At 39.3% G+C, this 27888-nt stretch overlaps 1 protein-coding gene across 1 annotated transcript in view; it reads right to left on the bottom strand.

The window, feature by feature from the left end:
• MTHFD1L (methylenetetrahydrofolate dehydrogenase (NADP+ dependent) 1 like) overlaps positions 1-27888 on the bottom strand; it is a 147165-nt gene that overhangs the window by 112726 nt on the left and 6551 nt on the right. The window contains exons 5-12 of the mRNA XM_038133603.1: positions 27604-27728; positions 26419-26519; positions 25398-25522; positions 18107-18218; positions 13321-13400; positions 12507-12604; positions 8481-8654; positions 586-722 (exon numbers count right to left, since the gene is read on the bottom strand). Of these exons, the coding sequence (XP_037989531.1) occupies positions 586-722; positions 8481-8654; positions 12507-12604; positions 13321-13400; positions 18107-18218; positions 25398-25522; positions 26419-26519; positions 27604-27728 (952 nt within the window). The remainder of the gene's footprint in view (positions 1-585; positions 723-8480; positions 8655-12506; positions 12605-13320; positions 13401-18106; positions 18219-25397; positions 25523-26418; positions 26520-27603; positions 27729-27888) is intronic.

Below are 27888 nucleotides of genomic sequence, written 5' to 3'. Positions count from 1 at the left end.
CTTGAAATCTGGCTGGGTCTTACCTGGCCCTCAGGCTCCTACAGAGTTTCTAGGCAAAAAGGCAGCAGCCCACGATTAGAGGCAACAGCTCAGGAGAACAGAGAGAAGAGGTTCAGACCTAGCCAAATGTGTGCTGCTGACACAACTGAACCACAACTGCTAAATTCCTTGTATTGCTTGTGAATATCCAATGTGGACCCTTTCTCAAGGAGTAATTAGACAACAATATTTAGAAACATATTTAAAGAGTCCCCAAGTAGAGGGGTGGCTGGAAGGGTGTGTACTCACAAAATTCCTCATGGCTAATTACATCCCTCTGCCTTTCATTATGTTTAGGCTTGATCTGCATTATCAGTACATGTTAAGTGCAGGAACATAGGTATGAACCTTGCACAGGAAGTCATGTGCAAGAAACTTAATCTATTAGTTACATATGTATTAAAAAATCAAATATGCTACTACTGGGACAACCCACTGAGTGAAGCAATTAAGAAAGTAAAAAAGAAGAAATAAATTTAGAAAAGCAGAAAAGCAGTATTTCCTTTTAATCTGAAAGAGGCCATTGGTTCTGCAAATATTATGTACCTTTCACTCCAAAAGTAGGTCCTTGAGAAGGTTGTCTCAGACAAGCAAATGAATTAATTTTAAGGTGTGCAGTAAGCGCCTGAACGAGACCAACTGTGACTGTGCTTTTCCCCTCTCCTAGGGGTGTAGGGGTTATTCTAGCAAAACAAGAAAAAAGATTAATCAAATTCTTTGCTGATGTCAGCCTGGCTAAGGATATCAGAACTTAGAGCTTTTGATTTCAATGAAGAATATTTGTACAGCAAATTTCAATAAGATTACTTTATCTTCACAAAAATACTGCCACAATGTTAGCCCCTAGCTCAAGCTGGAATGCTAATATACATGTGTCTTCTATTTAAGCAATTTACTATGATAGCAGAAAAAGAGAAGATTATTTTGGCAAAAGTTCTAAAAAGAATATATTGAATTTAGACATTTTTATTACAGCACAAAAGTCTCACCAGTTTCATTAACAAACTATCCATCACGATACTCTAAGCATGTATTAATGTTTTTCTGCAGTAATGCATGAGATCTTTTATTCCCACTGTTCAAACTTTGAATGAAATAATAGAATATTTTAAGTTAAATAACCAACACTTTTGTTTGTAGAACTCAGCTATGCCTCTCCAGCTTCCATGTCACCATAACCCTCAACAACGACAGATCAACTGCTTTTTAAATAAAACAGAACACAAAATCCAATATATTCAATTGAACATTATTCATTGTACACTTTTGTTTCAGAGATTTAAGGGTAATAGGGGACAAGGACTATCACAGTCCATACAAAAATTCAAAAGCCTCATGCTACAGCTCCCATATTTAGATCATGACTGAAACAGGACAGAATTTTAAAAATACCCACAAACTCAAATCAGAAACTCTAACCTCCACTCTATTCTTGTCCCTAGAGAAGACTCTATTCTTGCCCCTTTAATGAAGGGACAATGACAGCTGATTTTGCAAGTAGAAGACTTCATCAGCCTTCAGTGAATGAGAGACACCTCAGTTTAAATGATTCTCTGCCTACTTTCAACATCAGGACATTTGTTTATGATCCACCTCATAAGTGCGTGTGGGGTGCTAGGGTTTTTCTTCTCTTTCTGTTTTTCTTTCTTGATGTATGAACACATCTCATGGCTCCAAAATGCACTTCAACGATTCTCTTGAGGCAGCATTTCTTTTTCTGATTGGCAAAAGAAGAAAGCCCCAATCCTTTTTCCATTCACACCACTCTCACACAAATCTTCCTTTTTGGAAAAGAGTAACCATTCATGTCTTTGGTGCCTTTTCTACCTGCAGAGAAGTACTTTAGTGAAGCTGATGTTAAAAACTAGTGTTCATTCCGAAGGAAATACAAGCAGGCACATGGATCTAGTCAAAGGGGAACCCTTATCTTGTGACCTTTTCAAAACTTGAGCTGAAACATCTAGCTCTAATTAGAAACACTTCCTTCCCCAACTAGAAATTTTTGCAAGATATTGCTATCCTCAGATCACAATTCAAATGGCACAAAAACATTAGAGTAATTGTAAGAATCAGCTTAGTTCAGTCAGTTCACAGACTGGCAAAAGCCCTTCTTCATCCCACAAAAGAAAATAGATTAAAAATGTTAACTTTTCATAAATCTGTCTTTTACAGCATCATCAGATCCTTGGCTTTTACTTTCAAAAAGATGTCCTGGATAGACATGTCTGGAAAAATTTGGGCAGTTTGGAAGCAAGTCAAATCAACATCTTTATATTGCTCTAGGGAAAAAAAAAATAAGAAAAGTAGTCTTTTAACTAAAGTGTCAGTGAAATCAATGGGGTTAAGCACATCTATAATACATTCCCTGAATTCTTCATTTGAACTACTCTTATGTGACCATGGGCCACTTATTTGGGCACTCGATTTTAGCAATTTTCTCCCACATTTTATAACATTGTGTTCACCAACCATCAGATTCTAAAACATCATCAGTAACTTACTATTCATTATCCTAGATTATTTCATTCTCCTAGAATGGCACTTCTTTGACTTTAAAAAGAATTCATAGAACACTAGCAAAATATCTATGTAGAGACAAAAAAAGGTGGGAGATTTAGAGCATATCCTTTATCTACACTCAAAAGCAGTTTTGGTCCCTGTCATTTTTTTTATCCATACTAGGCCTTCTTATTTCCTTCTGATCTACTGCAAGAGCACAGAATGCTACTTCATGTCTTTTACTTTCAAGTTTGCAGTTCCTAGAAGAAAGGGTTCTTTTAATCTCTGCATTGTCAGGACAGGGAGCCCTCAGGGTTTTACTTTTGCCACACAGATAGCTTCCTTTTTTCCCACCACTCTTTTTCTCACCTCCTTTTTGTCCCAGGATCCTTACTTTTGTACAGATGTGTTTCTTTCAGAGCACCACAGCCAGGTTAACTCACTTTTACTACCAGTTTCACCTTCTGACTACTCTTCTAACACTGGTTTCCCCAAACTCATTCAAATAATTCTTAGCATGGTTTCTCCTTACCCCTTGTTCTCCTACTATCTCACTTTCATCTATTGTCCTAATCTCATTTACTTGATCCTCTTATTCCTGTGCATTAAAACCAGATTTAAGGCATATATAAGTAATCCTGAGGCATTTCTGTGTTCAAAGACTTAACAAGGTAACAACTCTTGAAGAAATCAATTATTTAAAAACAACAACAACAAAACAAAAAGAAAAAACAGTAATGAAACACCCAAAAGAAGAGTATTCTACTATGAAAGAGACACTTATAATTGCTTACTGGAAGTTGCCAGTAAAGAGCTTTCCAAAAAACTCCGTGCACACAATGGCTGCACTACTAACAGAAAATTTTGCATTTGCAGGGCATCCTGTTGGTGGCTACCTCTATTTTTGAGCATCAGGCGTATGAAGTTCACACTCAAGAGAATTCAGAGACACCATCCCTAGTTATTTACTTGGTTCAGCTCAAATGTGGCAGGTGGCTGATCTGGCACGCACAGCAACACAGGGACTCTTCACAACTCTTATGAAACCAGTAAAATCAAAGATGCAGCCTCCTATCCAGCAAAGGAAATGAAATTGCAATTGACAAATGCATAACCAGAATGCATGTTGGCAGCATAAAGAATAATATCTACTTGTCACAGAAGGCAACAACACACAGTCAAGTGTCATGTTACTGAAATGCTCTGGTAACTTGACTGGCCTATTCTAACATGACACTGTAATATGAACCAGAAAGCACTCAGAGTTTTCTACGAGACAGACCTTTTTCCAGAAAGCACAAAGAGAAACACACCACTGCTCTTTGATTAAACTGACAGGAATCCTCAAGAGCTAAACAGTTATTTATTAGTTTCAACAGTTACCAAAATCCCAGCTTTAAACATTAGTTAAAAGAAGAAAAAAAGCTGCCTGAAATTTAAAGAAAATTTTATTCCGATAATTTCCCTTTGAAAGCTTATTTTAAATATCTTCCCTTTTGTACCTGCTCTACTTTGATTGGGGTTTATAAATAAAATAATCCACTTAATCTGTTTTGTGGACATTGAGCTGTTTTTGCTGGCTACACTACTGAGCCTACACTCTTGCAGCTTAGGTCACTCGCTCACATGGGTATAAAATTACAGCTGCCAATGGCTAACTTTAGCTCAATTGTGCAATGCTGTGCTTTAACCTTATGCAAATTAAGGAAAAATCTCCTTTAAAATGCAATAAATTTTAATGAACTTCAAGAGACTTTAACAGCCATTTGCATTATTCTTCAAATTTCTTTAGTATGTTTTCAATCAAAACACAGAAACCCCAAAATAATTTTCCACCTTAAACTTTGCCACCTACCAAGCAGTCATCAGCTCCTTGGCAAAATAAGTTTTCCATAACACTGGAAAGCCTTCTCTCTTTATGTATATCAAAACAAAGATAAGGATATGCAGACTTTTTGTTTGTTTGTTATACATCACATTAGCTTACAGCAGAGCTGTTACTGTGGGAAAGCTACACGAGGTCTCCCAAAGAGAAAACAAACAAACAGGGAGACATACACTGCACCAGCTGTAACCTCCTCACAGCTACACCAGCCACTGTGACTCCAGCAAGAACTTTACTGCATACGTGACAATTCTTTTCCAAACCCTACATTCAACTCGTAGGTATCAGCAGATTCAAAGATTTTAATGAGTTCATAACTTGTGTGATCCACATGCAAAGCCAGGCTATGGAGGCCATGGGCAACTGAGTTCCCACCTATGTAAGTCTCCCATCCTGGAGTACAATTGTCAGAAATGTATTTCTGAGCACAGAAGTGTTGCAACTGCTGTCACCACATCGAGATGAGGTTATGAAAATGTTGCAGTGGCATTCTTGGGTTGGGACTGGAGCTTCCAAATACAAAAGCACAGAGATCACTATGAAGCTAAAATGACTGAACAAAGACACAAACAGACTGAGGAATCCCCCACTACAAACTCTCATAATCCACTACAGACTCATACAAGACAATCCCAATCAGGAGCTGTGTAATGACATGACCAATACATGACAACTGTCTCAACTATGACTTTACCTTGGACTGTCAGAAATTCAGGGCATCAACATAGGGGTATTTTCCCCTCTTATCCTTCCCTGTATCTTTCCTCTATTTTTTATTTTTCTTTTTTCTTAGCTTTTAAGCATCTTGCAGCTCAAGGGACACAGTAAAAAGAAACACAATACATTTTTGTTTTTCTCCATTTTTACCTTACTGGAAAAGGTAGCTCATCACAGAACAATCTATTACTGTTAGGAGAAAAGTACTGATTTTAAATTTTCCAGCATTCAAAATCCAACACACTTCTTGTTAAAAGCAGAATTGTATTTCATCACTTTCCCACTTTTTATTCTTCCTCATCTTGCATTTTTGGAGTGAACAAGTTTCCAGAATTATCTGCTAAAAGCCAAAACACTGGAGAATTTAGAAACACGATACTGAAACATACACACACAGAGACATAGATTCTAACAAACTGCAGCTGTAATTTCATATTGTGTCTGTGAATATGCCATCTACTTGCTTGAATACATGATTAGGTTACCCTGAACACTAAACATAGCTCCTAGGTCAAGAACAAGCTGCATTCATTTGCATGATCTCAGCTGGCAATGAGTGCAGGCAGTTTGAGTTAACAGATCCTGCGACGTATTATTTAGCACACTAAAGTCCTGTTTACAGGCAGTTGATGCCCAAGAACCAATTACTCCATGATAACTTGTGGTTCTGCCCCCACAGCGTCTTAACACGAGCCCTAGAGCAAGCCAAGCACAGACAAAGAAAACAAAAAAGCAAGAATGAAAAAAAAAAAAAGATAAAAGAATGGTCTCCATATAGGGGTAAAAGGAATTTATGAAGAAATAAAGTCTTCATCTTATTTTTGGGTGTCATGATCTGTTAATCAAACTGCAATATTTCAGCATACAAAGTTTATAATGGATGAGACACTTAGCCATATTTGCTTGCATTTAGAAGGAATAAAAGAGACTTTGCAGTTAGCAACTTTTTAAAGAGCCATAAACTATCCGTGGAGACAAAAAAGGTACATTTCAGTTGTATTTTCCTGCTCATAACAAGAAGTTTGGTCTTTAGCATATCAAGAATAAACTAGACATGCATTTGCAGCAAATATTTATAAATTCCTAGACATTGTGAAACATTTAAATCTAAATGTGCAATTAAAGGCACAAATGTTCCTGGCTGCACCATGGATGGAGGTTGGAGGTTTTGCAGTTTCTTGAATACATACACACACTTTACACTCTTTTCACACACAAGAACTTCCCATCATACATTACAAATATTTCCACCAGAACCGTAAATATAAACATATATATTAAATATTTCCTCTGAAGCACTGAACATTTATTCAGAAAGCCTACACTGCATCATTCTAAAAGAATTTTTAAGTATCTTTGGTTATTGTGAACAAACATAACAATCCAAATGACAGGTTCTGGTTGACCTTGCCTTGGCAAGGGAGAGAATGAAGGCAAAGGAGGACACTATTTCACTCCCCCATTTCCACACTTCAGTGATACTTGATTTTAATTGCATTGAACATTTCCCCATCAGACAGAGTTCCCTGCTTTTCTTAAAATCATTGTCATCTGCTACAGCCATTTCAGCAAGGGAGAGCAGCTGAGAGCATATAAACACACATTATATGTATATTTTATATGTACTATATTTCAAAGTCAAGCTTTGAACTCTCTCAGAAGAGAATGTTCCCACTACTGTAGCGACCTTGCCCAGGCACTCCTCCTGCAGCAGATGTGGCTTTGCACTAACCCCACAAGATGCAATGACTTCAGAGTCATTAAATGTGTTGCAAATAGCAACATATTGCATCATCAGGTTGGCTAGGTACCAAACCCAGCCCTTTGTTTCTGAAACACCATTCTGTATTGGTATATTTTATGTAAACTTAAAAGAGGACACAATTTTCTACTTTTTGCCAGTTTTTTATATTGATGGTCAAAACTTCTGCATTTCTTCCACATGCAGATGCACTTCTTTCTGCGACAACTGCTTGAGACACCTTCTTTGAAGGAGAATGGGAGACAAAGCAGTGTGAAGAAATGCAAGCACTGGTGCATGCAATCTGACACAACTAAAATCCACCCGAATGGGGCTTTGCAACTTGAGCTATCTTTGCACCTCCAGACATCTTCAAATAACCTCTTCTTCTGAGAGAGGTTTGTTGCTAGGGAAGCCTGGATTGGTCTGCAGCATGATGACCAACTGATGGTGCTAACATCATGAGCATGAAAATACCTGGCAGCAACTTTCTTCAAACTCGGTCAAATGCTGAACCTGTTTTTGTTCCTTGAATGCCACAAAAACCCAAACCAAAATAAAACTATGCCAAAGGAAACCAAGCTCAACAAGCTATTATTTCCTTCTCTTAACTGCTTCAGCATCCTCCAGGAATATCTTTAATGCTGGACTTCTACGACACAGCTTTGAGGAAAGCTTCACATCTTGCCTGCCTCAGCTTCATGACATCAAGTCAGACTACAAGAGCTCCATCTCAGACAGTGCCAGAAATCCAGGTTGTTCCCACAGGAAGACAGTAAAGCAAACAGTTTGAGAAACACCAGCCAAGGTGAGGAATCAGTAGGTCAAGGTGGTTAACAACAGCCTTCTCCTTCTGGATCTGCCAAAACTGCATTTTAAACCTGACTGGTTTTACTTAAAAGGAAGCAACCAATAGATTAATTCAGAATATAAAGACACACTGCAATTTAAATATTAATGAAAACCTTCACATGTTGGTTCACAAGTAGAAGTTTCCATTTAGTAAACCAGGTGAATGAAAAAGTTGTGTCACTGAATGCAAGAAAAACCTGAAGCTCTTCAGAAGAGAAGTGCATAATTCCTGCTGAGCACTGCATTTGCTATAATCGTGGGAAAAGCAAGCAGGATAAGCCTGCCTGGAGACATGTCTACATTTCAGAGAAAAAACATGGCTTTTTAAACTTTGTAATCTGTTTTTCAATAAAACAAGTATTTATTGTTAATATCAACAGATTAGCATCTAGCTTCTGTTAATGTTTGTTTATAAACAGCCACAATGCAAGCAGCCTTAAATATCCAAGTTAAACATTTAAAATTCTGATAAAACAGTAAGAAAAACTCCACTCACCAACATTTCATAGAATCATAGAACAAATTACCTTTTATAAAATATACTTTAATTCAGTAGTAAGAGTTTGGAAGAAAAGCTGCATTACTTCAAAAAAGTTCAAAACCTGCTCACTGTCAGAAAAGAGCAACATACAGATGCAAACATTCAAGATTCTTATTTGTACAGAGTATAAAAAAGATGTAAGTTGCATGTTTATATTAATAAGAGTGGAAACAGCAGACATTAATGACACTACATAGCATTCTTACCCAGCAACTAGAACATATTTTCCATCTGGTTGATCCTTTAACCTTTCCAGCAGGGACAAACGTACTTTGGCTTTGGTTTGGCCATAGATCTCAATTTCATCTGTAAGCAATCCTATCTCCTTGGCAAGTACATCAACAGCTTTTGGACTCTGTGCTCGGGAAATCTCAATATCACTGGAAAAGAAAACAAATAGGAGCCAGGAGATTTCTCTCAGCTTAGGTGGTCGACGACAGAGCACAAAACAACAGCAAATAATCCAACAATGGAGATATTGTAATGAGTTTTTCAATTCTTTCTCACATTTTATTAACCAAAACTAAATATCGACTAACACCTAATACAACACTGAAAATCACGTACAGAGTTTGTTAATTGTTACAATTTCACAGAGAGCTCTTGTTTAATCAGATTCCAAATATTACGTAATGCTTTCATATCAAGCTACAAACGTGTCTGCTGGATGCTCAAGCATGTCCCACTGGAATGGATGTTTCTGGATTTGTTTTTCCCTTTTGTTCTCCTCCCTCACAGCATATTTCAGCACATACAATTTACTAAAAAGTGCATGCATTCCTTGGCCAACAAACACATTCGCTAAACCTGAAGCTTGTGCATGCAGCGCCTTTCATCCAAGGGCAGCGCCAACATCGCTGCTCCCCACGAGGGCACCACAGGAAACAAGGCATTTGAAGACCAACTCATGCACTTGTAAAACACAGTTAAACTAAGAATGGCCACAGAGCAGGAGTCTAAAGCATGGGGCTCAGCCAAGACATCCAGTGAGCTTACAAACTACCTCCAGCAAGGTAGTTTGGGTGAGCAGCAAGGGTGAGCATCAGCTGAGGCAAGCCATAGATTCCCAGAGGGAATGTGGCTGTAGGGGACACCATTATATCTGCAATTCCTGACCTGGACAACCTGAGGTCTTTGGATTTAATATTCCATCATGGATTTTGCATTTGTGAGCTTGACCTAGTTGCCCATTATGTCCACACAAGCATGTAGAAGCTGTAAGCTCCTGCAGCATGGAAGCCCAGGGGCTGGAACACAGGATGTCAGGAGCTGTCTCCTTGGGCTTTGAATTGCTCACATTACCACAAAAACAACTTAAAAAATTACTTTCAGCCTAACCAGGCTAAATTTGTTTGTGTAGTTTCAGTTGATCACAGTATTTTTAAGATAGAATCTGGCAGTGGCATGAAAGCTCATGTCCTGAACTTTCAAACATTCTGCAAGACCTTAAATATCCACCAGTGAACATAAAACTACTACCAGATCTCAACTCTGTGTGTGGACTTGGGCCATTCTGCATCCACCTGACAATAGATCAGTCTGTGCCAGCTTAATTGCTTTTCTTTGCAATTCTTTGAAAAAATCCTGAACTGGCTCCATTATTCATTTATAGCTCTCAAGTATCCCCCTTTTCGCACCCTGCAGCAGCTATGTGAAACCCAGAAACCACCCACCCAAACAATGACATAATCCAGTACTACAGGACAAGGAGTTACTCAATCACAGCACCAACCTGGAACCTGCTTTCTTTCAAAGACATACTAAGTGCATGCTCTTTCACACAAGGATATACCTTTGGCTGCTTATGTGTGACTTCAAACACAGCTAGCCATAAAAATTTAATGAGAACACAAGATGGAGTGGCTTACACACATCACATTGCAACGACTATCTGAAGTTTTCACTTAGAACTTCATATATAAACGACTCAAGCCCCAGAAAATTCTTGCTAAGTTGGTGGTAGTGTGGTTCCTTAAAGATCTAAGAAATTAAAATTTTCAGGGTGACTATTCCCCTCTTAAAATAATTGATGCATTTAGCAAGAGAAGAAAGATGTAGACTAATACAACATTAGCTTTCATTTTTTTCCTCCTACTAAGTATACTTTCCCAAAACACAGAAAATTAGAGACTTGGTTATACCTGGACTTTAGAAGTCTATATTTGTTGCTGACTCTTTTAACCTGACAATATATTCTCCGTATTGGAAATACCAGAATTATTTAATATGTTACGTTATTCAGTATTGCTGGAGATGTGCAAAAGTGGTTTTTCTGCATTAATGAAAACTGTTAAGCAAGAAGTCCATCACTGACAATGCTAAGTGATAATTTACAAAATACATAAAAATTTAAAAGATGGAGGAAGGCTCTACATCTACTCACCTGACATTTCTTTTTTTACTGCATACTGTAAGAAAATTTTCCATTCCATTTCCAATATATTTGGAAATACTTCAACCCAGATCTCACAGAAATCAAAAAGCAGATGTTCTTAGTTTTAATGCTCAAGCAGCTTTGCCTCACTTTCAATGAATACTCCATCTGTTTCCACACAACGTGGAGTATTACTGAAAGCTTACATTTTATTACAGGATACTTTCCATCTGAAGGGTTTTTTACATTTAAAAGAAAAAAAGACAAAGCTATAGAGTTAGCAGATAAATGCAAGTCCTATTACTAATTATATAATATATATTATATTATGGTGTATATATATATTTTATATATATATATATATACACCATTATTTATTAATTATGTAATTATTGATGTACTAAACACACAATGTCATAGAGAGGGTTGGGAATACTTTTTTGTGAAAGTTTTTGTTTTGCCATCACCCTCATGACATTGCATACTTTAACTTTAAACTGTATTATTTAAGGATAGTTTTTTTAGGCTTCAATTCTAGAAACTGAATTCTAGAATTGCAGAAAAAGCTCAAGTATTTCTGCCTCTTTGTGTCCCTGGTTACAAGAGAAAACTCATTCTTATGGCATTTCTGGTTTAAATTACGTTTGGGTTCATTCCCATTAAACTTTTTTAAGAGACAGTGAAAAGTAAATCAAAATGCAACATTTTGTCACAGCTTCCCGAAAACGACACCAGTAGGATTCAGAATTAGAGAATCACAGACTGGCTGGGGTTGGAAGGGACCTCTGGAAGTCATTTAGTCCAACCCCCCTGCTCATGCAGGGGCATCTAGAGCTGGTTAGTTGCCTATGTCCAGGTGGCTTCTGAATGTCTCCTAGGATGAATGCTCCACAACCACCCTGCACAATCTGTGTCACTGTTTGGTCACCCTCACAGTGAAGAAGTATTTCCTGATGTTCAAATGGAGCTTCCTGGGTTTCAATTTGTGCTCACTGCTGATGGTTCTGACACTGGGCTCCACTGAAAAGAGCCTGCCTCGTTCCTGTTTGTATTGCTGTACATTGTATTTAGACAGATCGATAAAATACTCCTATCCTCCAGACTATGGAGTTACAAGTCTCTCAGACTTTCTTCTGGTGTGAGGTTCCTTCAGCATCTGCAGGAGCAGGAGTACCAATAAGCATGAAAAAATGATGACACTTTCCTCACTTTCAAGCCATTGGCTCCTCTCATTGTCACCCAACACATAGCGAAGCACTTTAGCACAGTAAAGAGCTCAGGCTGCTTTAAATATCAGAGATGTCAGCAATCATGCCAAGGCAGACCTGAAATCGCTGAGGCCCAGACATGGGCCTTGGGAAGTGAATGACAGGAGCTGATTGAAAAGATTCTGGCTATGAGAATAAATATGCTTCCTGCTTTTCCCACCCACACAGGAATTTAAAAGTCTAATGCAGAAGAAAGTACTTCTACTGAGGGAAGAAAATAAATACAAACTCAAATGCCACTAAAATCACTGAGCCTTAACTAACTACATCAGGGTTCAGCCATTAGGAACTTCTTGTCTTTTGTATTTCTGCTGGTGTTGCACAAGACTTCTCCTCCTTTCGTCAATGAAACCTTCCAGCTTTAGGTCTTCATTAAATAAAGCTTGGCTCCAATGCATGTCATCAAAGGAAAAATCGATATCAAACAGAAGTACATGGTCATGATGAAGCATACAAGAGAATGGCACAACATATAGTCTACATAAGATTAAAAATTAGTTAGGAACAGCACATAGTTAGGTTGTCACTCTTTCTTGCTCTTTTTAAAAATATTTTTCACTTTTTTTTTTTTCTTTAAAAGCACTTATTACCTGGGCACTGGGGAGAGGGGCTGCAGTTTCAAGCTGCGGAGGTCCCACTTCCTGTACTGCTGGGACTGGATCCATCGCTCCATGTTTTTTACCATGTTCTGGTTTTAAACAAGAAAACAGCACACAACAGCTGCATCATAAATGCTGAACAGTAATTTCAAACATTCTCTAGAGTATGTTGAAATAACTTCTACGCCAAAGGCTAACAAAAAGCCCCAAATATAAAAATTTTTCCATTTCATGGTTTTAGGACAAACTAAGAGCCACTTTTCTATTGTATGACCAGATTTCAAAAAGAAACAACCCCATTAACACATAAGTGTCAGAGAAGAGTCTCTAATTAGGCAGTTGGACATTTTATTCTGGTCAAGATGGAGAATTACTATTCTTCTCTCACACCATAAAAACAATGGAAGATACTGATTGTTTATTGACTGACTAATGCTGCTTTCAAAATTAAATAACATACTTCTGGATCCTCTGTCCATTGTAATGCAAAAATGTAGATACAATTAATCTTCTCAGTCTTACCTGAGTGAGTGATATTGGCCTGCTGACACAAGTGCTTCTGCCAACCTTTTCTGTACTAACCAGAATTATGAGATGTCTGGTTTTTAATTTACCTTTCTCTAATTAAATGTAATAGGTATCACTCTACCTGATTAAGAGTTGCAATTAAAATGGAAGTCGGGTAAGATGTTCTAAAGAGCAAATTGAAAGTTAAAATATAAACTATAGAAGCAGTTTATGCAACTTATAGAAAGAGCAACAAATATGCAACATTGGTACAATCTACAAACCAAGGTACACTAACCTGCATTCTCATTGCTACTGCAAGAGAACCAACAATCTTCTCAGCAGCAGGGTAGTTCTGCTGACGATAGCTGTGTTTCTCTGAAAAATATAAGTATTGCACTCATAGATCACAAATCTTCTGTGAGTGGGAGAATGTTTATTTCAAAGTTACATCCAAACAAAAAAATTCTGAAGATTGACTTGAAATTTAACAATATTACTGACAAAATTATAGGTGGCTTCTCTAATACTTCAAATGAAACCACCAGAAGGATGAATAGACTATGAAAATCAGAGAGTAACTGTAACATATTACACAAACCCACACAAAAAAATTCACACAGCTGTATTTGAAAAGCTACATACATGCTTAGACAGAACACCTAAATGAGCATGGTAAAGACTGTCTTCTCTTCGACACACACATCACAGTGAGCAAGAACAATGAAATGATCACAAATACCATACGGGATCATTATAACTTGGAAATAGTAGATGCAAATTTTTTTTAAAATAGTAACAGTTATCTTCATCAGCATGATATTAAAAGCAGGTATTCTGGAGAGTCTACACAAGTCAGAGTGACTTCAGCTTCAGAGACAGTCACAATTGTTTCTAGTGGCAATATATCAAATGATAATCATACATTAGCTACCCCATCTAAACATATTATTTTGTCATTTCGCTGAAATCCTTCTTCTGGCTTGTTATTCTGTTGTTGCTCATTGACTTTTATCTAGACACAATTTCTCTAAAATTCACATCCTAGTCTCTGTGGGCATATCAAGGCCGTAGCCACATTCTGAAGGGCGTAGATATAATTGTAATAAAAAATAACAACTGCACGCTGACAGCTTTAACCTTTCTGCCACAGGGGAACTGAAGTGCAAACCCTGACCTGGTCAAGCTCTTGCTCTGTTCACCCCTTCTGTACTGGTCATAAAAGGCTCACGTTTCCGTGCACGATCACCCCTCCCAACAAGGGTCCCAGAGCAGCAGAGCACAGAACACTCAGATGGGAGACAGGGTGGCAGCTACAGCCCACTCTCCCACATCCATTGCTGAGAGAGCAGAAGACCCTCTCTGCAGACCCCTCAGCCTCACTCCATGTGTTTCCTGACCCTCTCTCAAACTTTCCTGCCAGCAGGAATCCACACTTCAGTGACACAGCTAACCAAGCTGAAGGCAACAGTCTTCATATTAAACTGTAATTAAGAAAGTGTCTGAAAAGTTCTTCTTCTTGCATTAACCCTTGCAATTAAAACAAACAAACAAACAAACAAAAACCCAACCATTTCTTCTGGAGATGCTCAGCTTTAGATTTAGACAGGGGAGTTTTACTGGAATAGTCTATTACAGTCATAAGCTGACTCTTGTTGCTTTGAGACCAGGCTGGGAGAGCTGCCAAACAGACAAACGAAGTAGGAAGAATGAGTTTAAAACCCCCTTTCAGACAGCTGTGCTTTACAGAAACATTTTGACTTTTTATGTTATTTGGCTTAATACAACTATTTTTATCAGGGCAGAGCTAGCATGTGTGTAAATACATATTAGAATTAGACAATTCGCTTTAATAAACTGTTTTTAGTTTAATAAACTATTATTTAGTTTTAATAAACTATTTCTCTCTATGCTACACAGTCACCCCACAAATGACTAACCAGGCTTTTACAGGGGTGAAGGTGAAACTAGAGGTGAAAGTCATGCACGCATGGAGTTAGCAAGACAATCACAGGATTGCAACAGCTCTTCTAGGATGAATTTTCCAGATGGAAGCTGGAATAGCACTCTCTGCTTTGGACTATGGTCAGATCAGCTGAACTTCAGATATTGTGCTCCCTCCTCTGACTCATACCCTATTGTGCAGGTGAGTGAGAGCTGCTGTCGGGTGCTACCTGCCTGCTCAGGCAGCTTAGAACAGAGAAGAGGTGGGGAAATGGTTGAATTTCCCACTAACATACTTAAACCATGTGGGCTTCTGCTTTCAAGTGACCCCAAAGGAGTTGGACATCAAATCTCAAATAATTTTGGAATCCTTAAGTTTTGTTCAGAAAGTTATTTAATTTCCATACATTTACATTTAAAGTATATTCCTGCAGGACTCTACTAGTACTCACCTGATTCCAAGATCGTCAGTGCAACAGAAGCAGATGTTGCACTGCTAGAAAATTGCAGAATGTTTTAAAATTGTGATAATTAAAAAATCTTTGATAAAAAAAAAAAAAAACTTGAAAAAGAATTGTCACTTTGGAATGAGCACTTTTATCTCAACTCTCCTGATTTACAACATTTCATTTCCCCAATTCAGCTACATCCTTGCAAATTCTGAGTGCTTTTAAAACACGCAAGTGTGTTAGACAACATGTACACCCACACAAGTTGGAAATCTAGCCACCATCCAGCAAGAACAAAAGTTACTTCATGACCATTATTGCTTTCAGGCTTCATTTAGCTCCTGTGACCCCACAGATGTTAAGTCGGACATTTCTAAAGCAAGAAAAAATCCAGAACAATTTCCAAGCACCTCAGCCAGATTCCATGGAAGTCAAGAGACAGTTATAAGATTCAGTTGTTTCTCCAAGGTCACAACTACTCCACAAGGGGCTTTCCACAAACATCTTGCAACTAAACTAAGTGCATTCTTCCTGTCAGACACCTGTGTTTCATGTACCTCTCTAGTAAGCCTTGAGACCAACATTTTTATAGCTGGTAAAATGCATTTCTGCTGTAATTTTGGAGTTTCTTCAAAGTTCTTACAACCTCAAAAACATTACCATAAAGACAGACAGACATTTAGTAGATGAGTCCTAGTTAAATTATCTTGATAAAAATCTCATGCTGTCTTTCAAAAAAAAATGCAGTACTCAACAGAGTGCATTGCTACAACTTGAAAAATGCAAAGAAATGAATATGCTTATGCCAAATCTTACATTTCCTGCATTAGGAATGAATGTTACTGTGGTGTGTAACGCAGTTTTTTAAACAACATTCTTTCAGAGAAGGGAAACACTAGTATTATCTATAGTTTTTAGAGTAATTAAGGCATGAAGATATTTAAGTCTTAAGACATTCATGCATCTGTGAAAGCTCAGACTCACTTCTCAATGGAGAGAATCAGGTGTCTGAAAGTGGGGCTTGCACCAGGCAGCACACAGTGCTGGGAGAGTCCAGTCACTCCTGGTGCCACTCCAGCTGCACTGACTGGCTTATCCCACCCTGTCAGAACCACCCCAGGTCTGTCACAGAAGAGGTTTCTACCTTCAAGATTAAAATGAGCAGAGGAGATTCTTTTTTATTTATTTATTTATAGGTATGACTGCTTTACCACCACACCCTCTCTTCTCTATTCCTTTCCCTTTCTCCCCCATTCCTCCTTCATGTAAGGCTGTGTCATACTAGTAAGGCTGGGTACCTGCTGAAGAGACCTGTGTGCCAAGCCCTGCCCTACAGATACTTAACAATTATATCCAAAAATCCCTAGGGAAAATAAATAGGCATTAGAGATGCAAGGAGTCTCCTGGTCACTAGTCCAGGAAAAAGAAAACATGTATTATTTTTGGACAACTTGTGCAGCATCAGGAAGGGAAAAGGCTTGGTACCCACCCTGGAGATCCTCAGCAAGATCAGAGATCTGCTTTGGGGGGTAGACAGTGAATGTCCAAATGCCTTCAGACAGTCAAGTGAATAATAACCCAGATCTCCACACCTGCAGTGTCTGTTTAAGTCAAGAGGATATCATGAAAGACAAGAAAAGAAATCTATTGCTAAGGCCATGCTTTCCATGGGAACAGCAGCTGCTTTATTATGAGCCTGATCTTGCATTAGCTCTGCGAGGAGTATCTGCTTCATTTGCCCTTAGGGAATATCCCTAGTTTAAAACCCATGCAATTAGGTTTCCTCAGCCTTATGCCCATTTCCACAGTTTTGGTCAACAGATGTCAATCTAGTGCACTTGTGGTAAGATTTTAAAAAAACCCAGATTAACCCAGTCATGCTATCCATGTACTTCCTCATTTTCCTATTCATTTGCAGCATAATCTCATTGGGATGCTGAGCAGTCAAATTCATATACACACCAAAAATCTAGAAAATATCTAGAGATCTTTACAGAATTTTAAGGAATTTTACAGGACAGGTAAAATTACATGTTATTATTATCACACATTATTCTAGCAGCAAAGTAACTTCTGGAAAGATTTCTTAATTTTATTCCCAAGAAAATTCTGTAACAGTTTTTCAACTGAGAAATCATTGAACACATACAACCTCCACAACAAGCTAGGGGAAAAAGAAGGAGATGAATCCAACCCCTTTTTTTTTGGAAAAATTACTGCAGGAGAAATTCTGCCTCTTCTTAACTACACATGATTTCTGTACTGTACCATTCTCTGCAGACAGTTTCACAGCACTTTGCAGTTGATATTTCTTCCCTTCTTCTCCTTTACCCATATTCCAGGTGAGTGCACAGAAGTCACAGGGTAAGACACTATACAAAACAGCACTATGTAATAGCTCATCCGATGACCCAAGTCTTCCCTCTGGAACTCTCTGAATCCACTGGGTCATTGCTTATCTAACCATCCTGGTATGAAGAATCTGTTCCAACCTTTCTTCTCCCACCTAACATCCTCTCCCTATTTATACATCAGAGAAAGGTGTACACATGCCCTGTACACACATCTTTAAAGGCCCTCTCGCAGAGATGCAGCTTTTAACCACACTGCGTTGTCACCAAGATGCCACATACATCTCAAAGGCTCACGGTACACCACTTGCAAGAACTGTTATCTCTTATCACGTCTTACCTGAGAGAGGATCATGAGCACAACTGATGACGGTGGCCCCAGGCTTTATCCAGCTCACAGGAACATCGTCGGGTTTCGTACTGCCGAACACCACCGCGTCTGCGTGACGGAGCTAGGCACGGCCCAAAGCACCCCCAGAAACAAAGCAAGGACTTCATCTTAGACATACACACTTGGATATGCATCTTAAAAATATTCAGACTTATACAGCAATAGCCTTTTGAGCAAAGCTTTTACAGACAACAAGAGTAAAAACTGATCAAAACTATCCAAACTGACAGTTTGATTCTTACCTGCCACGAAACTTAAGAATAGTATTTAAGTATTTAATAATTTATTTTATTGAGTTAGGTAAACAGATTGTGAGATCAGGTGAGAGAGGTCCAAGTAAGTATCAATATTTAGTGGGGATTATAGGCTTCTTAACAAAAAGTTCTACGATTGTCCTAAAGTCCAAAATAACTTGGAGTAACTTAAGAAAAGGGTTGAAAGACAGCAAATAGGCACTTATAAAGAGTACAGTCAGATTGTCTGACAGTAGAGAACCAGGCCAGCTGACAGGAATGCAGGATGACCCCTTCTGCGAAGATCAGTGCCTTGGAACACCCATTAAAGCACTTTTTTCCTTATGTCTGCTCATGTCTGCTAATCACTGTCCCTGATTCAGCTCAATCCAGCAGACGTTGGAGCAAAAATGGTTACTACAAAAATTCTTATAATCAAAGACACAAGCGCCTTTCTTGCTCCACTTCCTCTGAAACAGGGTCCTTTACCAGTTATTAGAATCACCATGAGATAATGGACAGCACCAGAGGCAGATGTATTAAGATACACTAAAAAAGCAAAACACAGACATAGCAATGCCTCAAGCCTGACTGCAAAAATTATTTCAGAAATACAGCAGTTTTGGTAATATTTTGGATAAATGCAAATTAATTCCAAGTGTCACAAACTCAGTGAGCGACTCTACGAATTGATTTGTGACTGACAAGAGTTCCAGCTTCTTTTCTGGCCAAAAGTGCTCTGACACAACCCTGCCCAACACTCTTGCCAAGAAAGAACAGCTACAAATCTTGTCAGGATAGCAGGTTTTTGGCACAACTGAGCATCCAGGAGGGAAGAAGAACGTAACTGCTGCGGAAAAGGCAGAAAACTAAAAAAACTCCATCTTCCCCTCAGAGGACCCAAGGATGGCCTAACCCTCCTTAGAGATCCCCATGTGGAAACAAAGCCAGAAGTGTGGGAGAAGATTTACTTTCTTGACAAATGACTAATGCAATGAGCTGATTCAGGCTTCAGTCACATGTCCAGCAACACGCCTGTGATTGCCTGTGCACAGCCATTCAGCCTTATTCAAACTGGTCACACTCCTGAGTCTGGTGCAAATATCAGCTTACATGCCACTCCTAGAAGGACACATAATTCATAATGCATGTGTCAGATCAAATGATACTGGGAAATCTGCAAGGAAATCTGGATAAAAAGATGCTGCAATGCCTCATGTACCAAGAATACCATGCTGAAGGCACACTTTGCCCTGCAAAAGAAGGAAATCTCTGTTGTAACAATCAGCATCAACACAGAGAAAAAAAAGTGATTTTTCTCAGTTACATGATCACAGCCTTTTTTTTTGCAAAGAAAAAAATAATTTATATTCTAGCAGTTATAAATCATATGCTGTAAGTCAAGATGCCTTTCCATGCAAAGCCTCTGGGACAAGGACTAAGAGCTTTGCACACCGTTTAGCATCATGAGTTGATGAACAAGTTGAGGGCTGTATGCAACAAGTAATAATTCTGATGAATGTTCAGCCAACATGCTTATGACAGAATTGATTCAATGTAACTGTAATGTCAGAAAACAACTGATGGAACCAAATATTCATCTCTATGACTACCGACCCTAATGTTGAAAAATGTTCTTAACAGCTGAACACAATTATTTTTGTAGCCAACATTAACAGTGGTTCGGATAGCTAACATCACACATACCCATAAATTTTAGCAGAAAACCAGCTGGACCTTTCATCTCATTGCCCTGCCCCACCCCCTCCATAAAAAAAGTTGCATCACATATCAGCAAAGAGTTGTACCACAGGTTCAAGACACACTGATTTCTCAGAGCCTGCCCCAGTATGATTTCGTTTCCCTTATTTCACAAAGAAAACAATATTTTATGTGCAACTATTGAAAAAGTTCTTGCAGAGGAATAAAATATATCTAATACAATAAAAAATATATATCACAAAAATATTAGAGATTTTTTTCCCCTGTGAGTATTTTTAAAATGCATATCCAGAAACTGGGAAAGCAAGTCCAACTGGGAAAGCAAAATACTCGTGTACAGAATTTTGGTTATCCTTGGAAGAGATCTATGTAATCTCCATCAGGGAATTTTAGTTTCACTTGCAAGAAGTTGTGCCCATGCCTCCTTTGCTTTTAGATTTTTCTCTCTTGCCCTAATCTACCCTTTTGACTGCCTGTTTAATCACTAAAGCAAGAAGCAAGGCTTGGCACGTGTGTTCAGGGTCAACTCCTACATCAGAAACCAATCACAGATATGAGAGATGGAAAAGTCCTATGAAATAATCACAATTAGCAAATGTACCACAGTCCCTGGACAGAGGACACAGAGGACACATCTGACAGGAACCAGATGTTATAGGCAGCCATAGCCAGAAGGTCAAGGAGATACCCATGGGGGAGAACATGTGGCTGCCTGCCTCATGCTTCCTGGACAGCCAGGCTCCATTCCACCAGGCTGGCTAGAGGAAGGAATGACAAGCAGCAGGCCAAACCCTCCCTAATGTACTAGGCAACTGGCTGGAGACAAAGTAAGCCAATAGTCCAGTAGTATCCTGCCTCCTCACTGGTAAATATTTTTTCAGTTGGGAAGAGCTGTGCCAATAAATAATCTGCAACCTTACCTCATAACAAAATATGATCCCCTCCACCAAGATTTAAATTGAAGCAGATTAAGAAGCACCACCCATTCCCAAGACAGAACAGCAAATGTTAAAACAACAATACAGACTTTTCAGCCAAGTATTAAATGATAATGGCACAAAGTAGCTGTGTATTACAGATCACTGAAACTCCATTTTGCTGTGAAGTCTGCATAAAATTTTCATTTTCCCATAGTTAAAATGGACTGCTACAAAAACCATCTTTAAATGCATGATCAAACAAAATAAAAATTAAAATTAAAAACTGAAATGTAACCCCTTGGAGCCCAGGGTATGAAGCTAGGCCACATAAAATTGAAGAGATGCAATGAGGAATAGGAATCTGATTAAAGCTTTTTTCACAACTCTCTTTATGAAAAAAGTCTCTTTGCACAGCAGTTTACAGATCAGGTTCCACTTTAGTACAGCAATTCTAATTACTTTCTGAAATCTTGACATTTTTTTAAGTCAGTGACTAGTTTCAGGTACTTTTTTCACCAAGGCATGTACTAATTACACGGTTTCTTCCAGCTTTCCCTGCCACAGCACCCTGAATGCACTTGCCCTACGCAGTGCACATGACAATCAAGCCCACACCTCTGCTGTGGGCTCAAGCCTGCCACTACGATCCACACTTTAGCAACTGCTCCTCTAGCTTACAGACAGGCGACACACTTCAAAATTGGAAGGAACAGAGATGATGTGCATAAGATGTTGAAGTGGAAATACTTTGTCGTCATCATCATCAGCATTAGAAACACTCATGCAGCTTCCCTCTCTTCTTTTCTCATGGGATCCGTGTGCCTGGTCTCCTGTTCCTTCATGCTTACACTACAAAATGTGTTTTTCTGTCCGTAACAAGAGTCTTGGTCTTAGCAAGAAAGCAAAACTAGGAGAGCAAATAGCTCAGAGATGTCTAAGAGGTTGAAGCTCAAGTGTTGACTTTAAGGAAAAGCATATTGTGGCCAAAGTAAGTTCTTTTTCAACCTGAAAAGGAAACTCCCAATCAGGACTCCAGCTGATCCACTCTCATACTTCTTAAACTCGCTTTTGCAAACAACTTTTCTATTCCTTATTATACCTAGACAGACCAGTGCTCACTTCTTTTCCAATAAAATTGTACGATAGCAGCTCTCTTAAAACGGGCATGATGTGGCTCACACATGGACAACATTAGAGATGACAGGCTGAAAAAATGACTGACTGAATTTAGATGACTGAAACAAAATTCTGTTTTCTTACAGGTACTAAGTATTACCCATGTTTTGGCAAGAAAATAATCAATTTTTTTTCAATATGAATCTACTTGATGACCTCCTTTCAAACTAGAAAGCATAATTCTGACATTAAAAAGGATTAAAGACATAGCTCCTATTCTTCACATGTAATACTGAACTGACTTTTGGGGAGTCCTATTTTAAAATTACAGGGGACATGTCCCTAAAGGTATGTCACTAGGTCATACTTCAGGCACAATGCAGTGAATGTGCTTTGAAGAGCTATCTACACAAAGCTTAACAGAATGATAACATCTGAAGTATTTTCTCTAAGATGCTTGTGTCTTTATCTCTCACTTTGTAACTTCTTTTACATTGAACCTATCAATGCAAACAGAACAATGTTTCTTCATGACAACCTTGCACAGATGTGCCAGAACCTTCTAAAATGCTTCTTGCATTTGTGAACTATTAGAAAAACCAGGAAGCTCAACAGTTCTGAAGGACATGGCTCAGCTGTGCTGTGAGAACTTAAGGCAGGCAAACCCAAAATGGAACAAAAAGAAATATTAATAACCTGCTCAACTTAACAAAACATGAAGTGGGGAGGGAAAAGAACATTGAGACTGTGTCCATTATTTCAGATCAAAGCAATGAAATGAAAATGCACCATTTTTTATCTTATTTCTTTTTCCTGCCATAAGACAAAACAGTCTTGCTTTAAAGGAGCACATTAAGTCTGATGGTAGATGGCATTATGCTGTTTGCTAGGAGAGCTACCTCATATTTTAAAATTTTTCCTAAGGTGGATTAAAACATACTTTCTCTTGATCATTTTCAAAATATTTTTGCAAAAGTGCACAAGTGAAAAAAGCAATAACAAGTCCATAGCAATACAAAATCTCATCCAAAAAACCTACAAACTTAGTGTTGTGTAACTCATTTAAATGAAAAGAATTTCTAAAGGAAACACTTGTTGTTATGGTGTCCTTTTTAAGAAGAAGAACAAATCAGCAGAGCTAGTCTAAGGTAATGCAGTAACCACTTAAGAAAGGCATTACATGGTTAAGGTCAGGGTTAGTGCTTCAAGCAAAAAGGCCTGGCCAATGGATTACAACAAATAACATTCCCCTACCCTTAAGATAAAATTGTCCTTTCCTGGTATATATTGCAAAACAAATGCATCTCAGTGAAAAAATCATACTCTTCTTAAGTTTATCCCTCGCTTCCTAAGTGAGGTTATTATGCTACCACAGGTTATACTTCCAAACAACAGCACACAAACTGCCACCACAGAGGTGTTCTATTCAGAGAAAGGAAAAGTAAGTGTATTGTGCAGGAAAAACAAAACATGAATTGATTCTTTCAAGTCTTGGAAAAACTTTAACATCAACTAATACATTTTCTTACTTGAAATTCAAATAACAACAAAAAAAATCAAGAGAAGAAACCTGGAGAACACTAAAGCTGTTTTTCATAATCAGCATTTTAAACAAGCAGAAGAATATAAATTCTATAATCATGTTATCTAACAACATTGTCATTCAAATACAGGTTGCCACAGTACTTCATTGTTTGGTTAGAAACTTGTGCTCGGTTTCTGACTCTCCAGCTTCTGGGAATATGAAACAGGATAGTTTTCCTTGCATGCATTAGATTTTATCAAGGAACTAGAGTTAACTATCAGGGTGACATCCAGACAGGTTCAGCACAGCTCTGGGATTACTGGTGACATGCTGCTCCAGGCTCACAGGTGAGGAAGAGGAAGGTAGGCTTCGCCTGGGCTCGGCTGATTAGTCCCACAGGCGAAATACAAACTCTTTTACTGCCAAAAGTTAAAATGAACCTGGGAAGACTGAAGTGCACAAAGCCTCAAACTTAGGCTTCCCATTCTGTTTCCCATCAGTGGCTTGCTCCAAGAGGTAAGCTATGGGGAATGCCAAAAAGCAAAGCATGATTATGGGAAAGCATCTGGATGGAAGGAAACAGAATTCTCTCCAGCTATTGACAGCACTGCACAAGCAGCTCTGGGCCCAATCCAGATTTTTTGCTGTCAACCAGTGGATACACCTCTGGCCACCCTGTCACCCACCCCATCCAGCCCAGAGCAGTCCTCTAGCACAACCCCAAGCAATGAGAAATAGCTGAAGAATGAGACATGGCAAGGATCAAGTTCACAGCACTCCATCTCCCAGAGAGCCATATGTTTCCTAAGTGCTGTCAGTCACTTAAAAGCCCAGAGCTGAGACAAGCCTGACAAAAACATCCACAGCTGTGAAAACACGGGTTTGCCAGAGAACTTTCTATCACAGCTGCTCGAATTTGTTTCCTCCTCCTGTCTGCGCCTCCACAGCCCGGAGGTCGGACGCCATCGTTTGGCCTTGGCTGCCACCCTGTGGCACGGGCTGTCCAACACAAGAGCTGTCCCCAGCACCTCACCACCCAGCCTGGACCCTGCTGCACATGCCCCCACGACAACGCAACCCCAGCTGGAGTATTCTGTGAAATTTGGGACTAAGGAACAAACTGTTAATTTTCAAAGGAAGTCGTACCAACTTCTAAGTTGTGTCTAAAAGCTCTGCAAAAAGCAGCCAGGGAGACCGTGCTAATCCTTCGGTTTGAGGCTCCTGAATTTCTTTGAATTCTTTTACAGTTCTCTTCAAAGATAAAGATTGGGGATTTCTTTGTCCCAAGAGCAGCAACACTTGCAAACCTTTAGGACACAAATCCAATGGAAGCAACTTCATGCAGATGACAGTACCACAGGACAAGAAAAAAAGAGGGCATTTCTCTTGCACAGAGACAAAGCAAAAGGGAGAGCTAAAATATTTGTTCGTTGGATTCCTTCTCTCACAGCCCTTGGTAGAAAATAATGAAGTTAGTTAGGAGCTGCTGTTACACGTAATAATCTGGTAGAGGCCAGTGTTTGCACTGTTTCTGAGCAAGCAGGAAGGAGAAAAGACCCTGACCCACACTGGCTACCAGCAACCCCAGTGCCACCTGTGACTGCAACAAGGAGTCTCCCTCTTGGGAACGGCAGCTAAGGGCAGGATTGTCAGGTGTACAGCTTACAGGGATGGGCAGATAGTGAGGATGCAGGATGAGCCCAGGCAGACGGAAGAGCACTCACCTCACTCTGCAGCTGTGGGGCTTTCCAGTGGCAGCTGAGCACGGCGGCTCCCTGGCGCTGCAACACGCTCTGCAGGGCAGCACCCTCTGCCCTGCGCGCTCCCACCAGCAGCACCTTCTTCCCACCTGTGTGACACAAGGCAAGTCACTCAGCCACCCCCAGCACAGGGCACCAGCACCAGCAGCTGCACGGAGCTCCCCCAGGCCACCCATGGCTGCAGAAGGGGCTGCAGAGGGGCTCAGAAGAGGACAGTGCCCTGTGCCTGCACAACCACAGCAGCTGTGCAGCACAGCTGGCACTTCTGGAGCCCGTGCAGTGACAGCAGCCACAGGTCTTAAGGAGTGTCCTGGTGACTCTCTAAATTCTAGTAGGCAAATACTGTTCTTCTGGCTTTCTGGTATTTTGCACAAATCCTTTCATTCATGTTTGTTACTAAGCACATTTAACCTCCTGTTTACAGTTCTGCTACACAAATCCTCGCTTCAACAATCATGAATCACTGTAAGAGAGACAGCTTCTGACACACTGCCTTAAACCAACAGTGTCTTCACACACAGTAAACCTGCTTGTTTAAATCTGCCATTTCAGTGTCAGCACTGACACAGCACAATCCAAACCAAAGGATTTGCTCAGCAGCAATTTACAGGCAAACCTGGGTTTCTCCAACTCATCACAGTAACCAGAACAATCAAGTGAAATCCCCAAGTGATGCCTGTATTCTCTGTTTGGAAGACTAACATGTCTTGAGTGCCTTCAGTGAAATTAAACCTGCTGATGGCATCTAACCCCTGCCTAATACCCAAAATATGTAGGCCTGAGACCTGTTTCTACAAACACAGCATTCAGATGTCACTGAGCAGGATGACTCCTCCTCACTAGCAGGAGACAAATACATGTCAGGTGGGAAAGCAACACAAAATAGAAAACAGAACAAGGTCAGATTATATTTGGCTCCCAGTCAGGATTAAAACTGAGTAAAACAGGCTAAAATTAATGTAATGATTAAGATAGAAGGGCTCACCTATATCTTCAAGAAGCTCCATCACAGCACACACTGTAGGAGGAACTAGACAGTCACAGACATCACCATGTACCAAACGTCCTAGGTTTACACTGGATAATCTGCAGTGGAAAAATATGGCAATTTAACAAAAAAAAGAGTTTGTATAACATAAATCCCCAGCAATGCTTGTAACATGACTAAGAGCTAAATCCCAAGAGCAAACATCTCTCACAAAAGCAAATCCTTTGATAGTCATGTACTGCAGCTAATTTGTATCATCCCACACCTCAGTTAGACAAACACTGAGCCTCAAGAGAGGCCAGGAAAGGGATCTGAGTTAGAATGAGTACCACAATCCCAGGATACACATGCAGCTCTTTACTTGTCACCATGGGCTAACCACAGCACATTGGGCCCAAACACTTCAGTGGCTGCAGTGAGACCAGACCAGCGCTGCCAGAGCCAAGCTGGCTTAGGAGGGGGCAACCCAGGTGTTCCCATACTGCACTCCATTCTCTCTCATACAGAAGGATGCTCCAAATTTTCCATTCACTGACAATCTCCTGTACTCCACATAATGGAAAGGTTTTTCAAGGATTTTTAGATATTTTTCCTGACATGAAAAAAAAAAAAAAGAGAGAGTGGGATAAAAAAATGGTAATAGCCTGCAGCTAAGAGCAGGAAGGCTACAAGAGCAGCAAAACGATAGCTCACAAACCTAAATTACACCAATGGTCTCTTCAGAGAGCAGTACAACTCAACACTGACTGGAAATCTGCGCTAATGGGTCCAAACTATTATAGCTTACTATCTCACCACAAGAGAGTGCTGTAAGGAAGTTAAAACCTCTCTGCAATTTTCCCATCAATCCTTCTTGTGAAAAATCAGTACTTTGTGCCTACCACTTGTATTACTAAAGTGCTGAAATATCTTAAGTATCACCAGTAAATCAAGACTTCATTTTTTATTTCTTTGAAAGGACTATGCCCTGAATATACATTATCTAAAGAATAAAAATATAATGACCAAAACTACTTCAGCAAAAGACTTCTCATTGATTCAGAGGCATCTTTTATCATTGCTCAATAGCACAGCTAGACACATTGACTAGGGAATCCATTAATGAAAAGCAGAGGAGAAAACTGATTTTACAGAGCCATCAGGCTTGCGCCTGCTAATATTATTTCTCAGTGCTCCACTTACCCATCCACATCCTTCTCTGGTTTCACAGCATTTAATACCTTACTGCTATATAAGCTTTCTGGGAGGTCAAGAGCAAGGCCCTGCACGTTAGGATCCTCATTGAGCCTCAAGATTTCACTGACAATCTAGGAAGTTAATAAAAAAATATTAAAGATCAGAACAACAGATAAAATGAGAATCTGATTAGAATGAGGTAAAACCTGTATTTTTTTTTCAATTACTTTATGACCGCCTTGTCTTCCCTTGCTTATTACTGTAAATTCTAAACGAAAAAGCTCCACTCAG

Source organism: Motacilla alba, chromosome 3, assembly GCF_015832195.1.
Source record: "Motacilla alba alba isolate MOTALB_02 chromosome 3, Motacilla_alba_V1.0_pri, whole genome shotgun sequence".
NCBI classification, from domain to species: Eukaryota; Metazoa; Chordata; class Aves; order Passeriformes; family Motacillidae; genus Motacilla; species Motacilla alba.
This window is presented reverse-complemented; position numbering and strand designations above follow the sequence as displayed.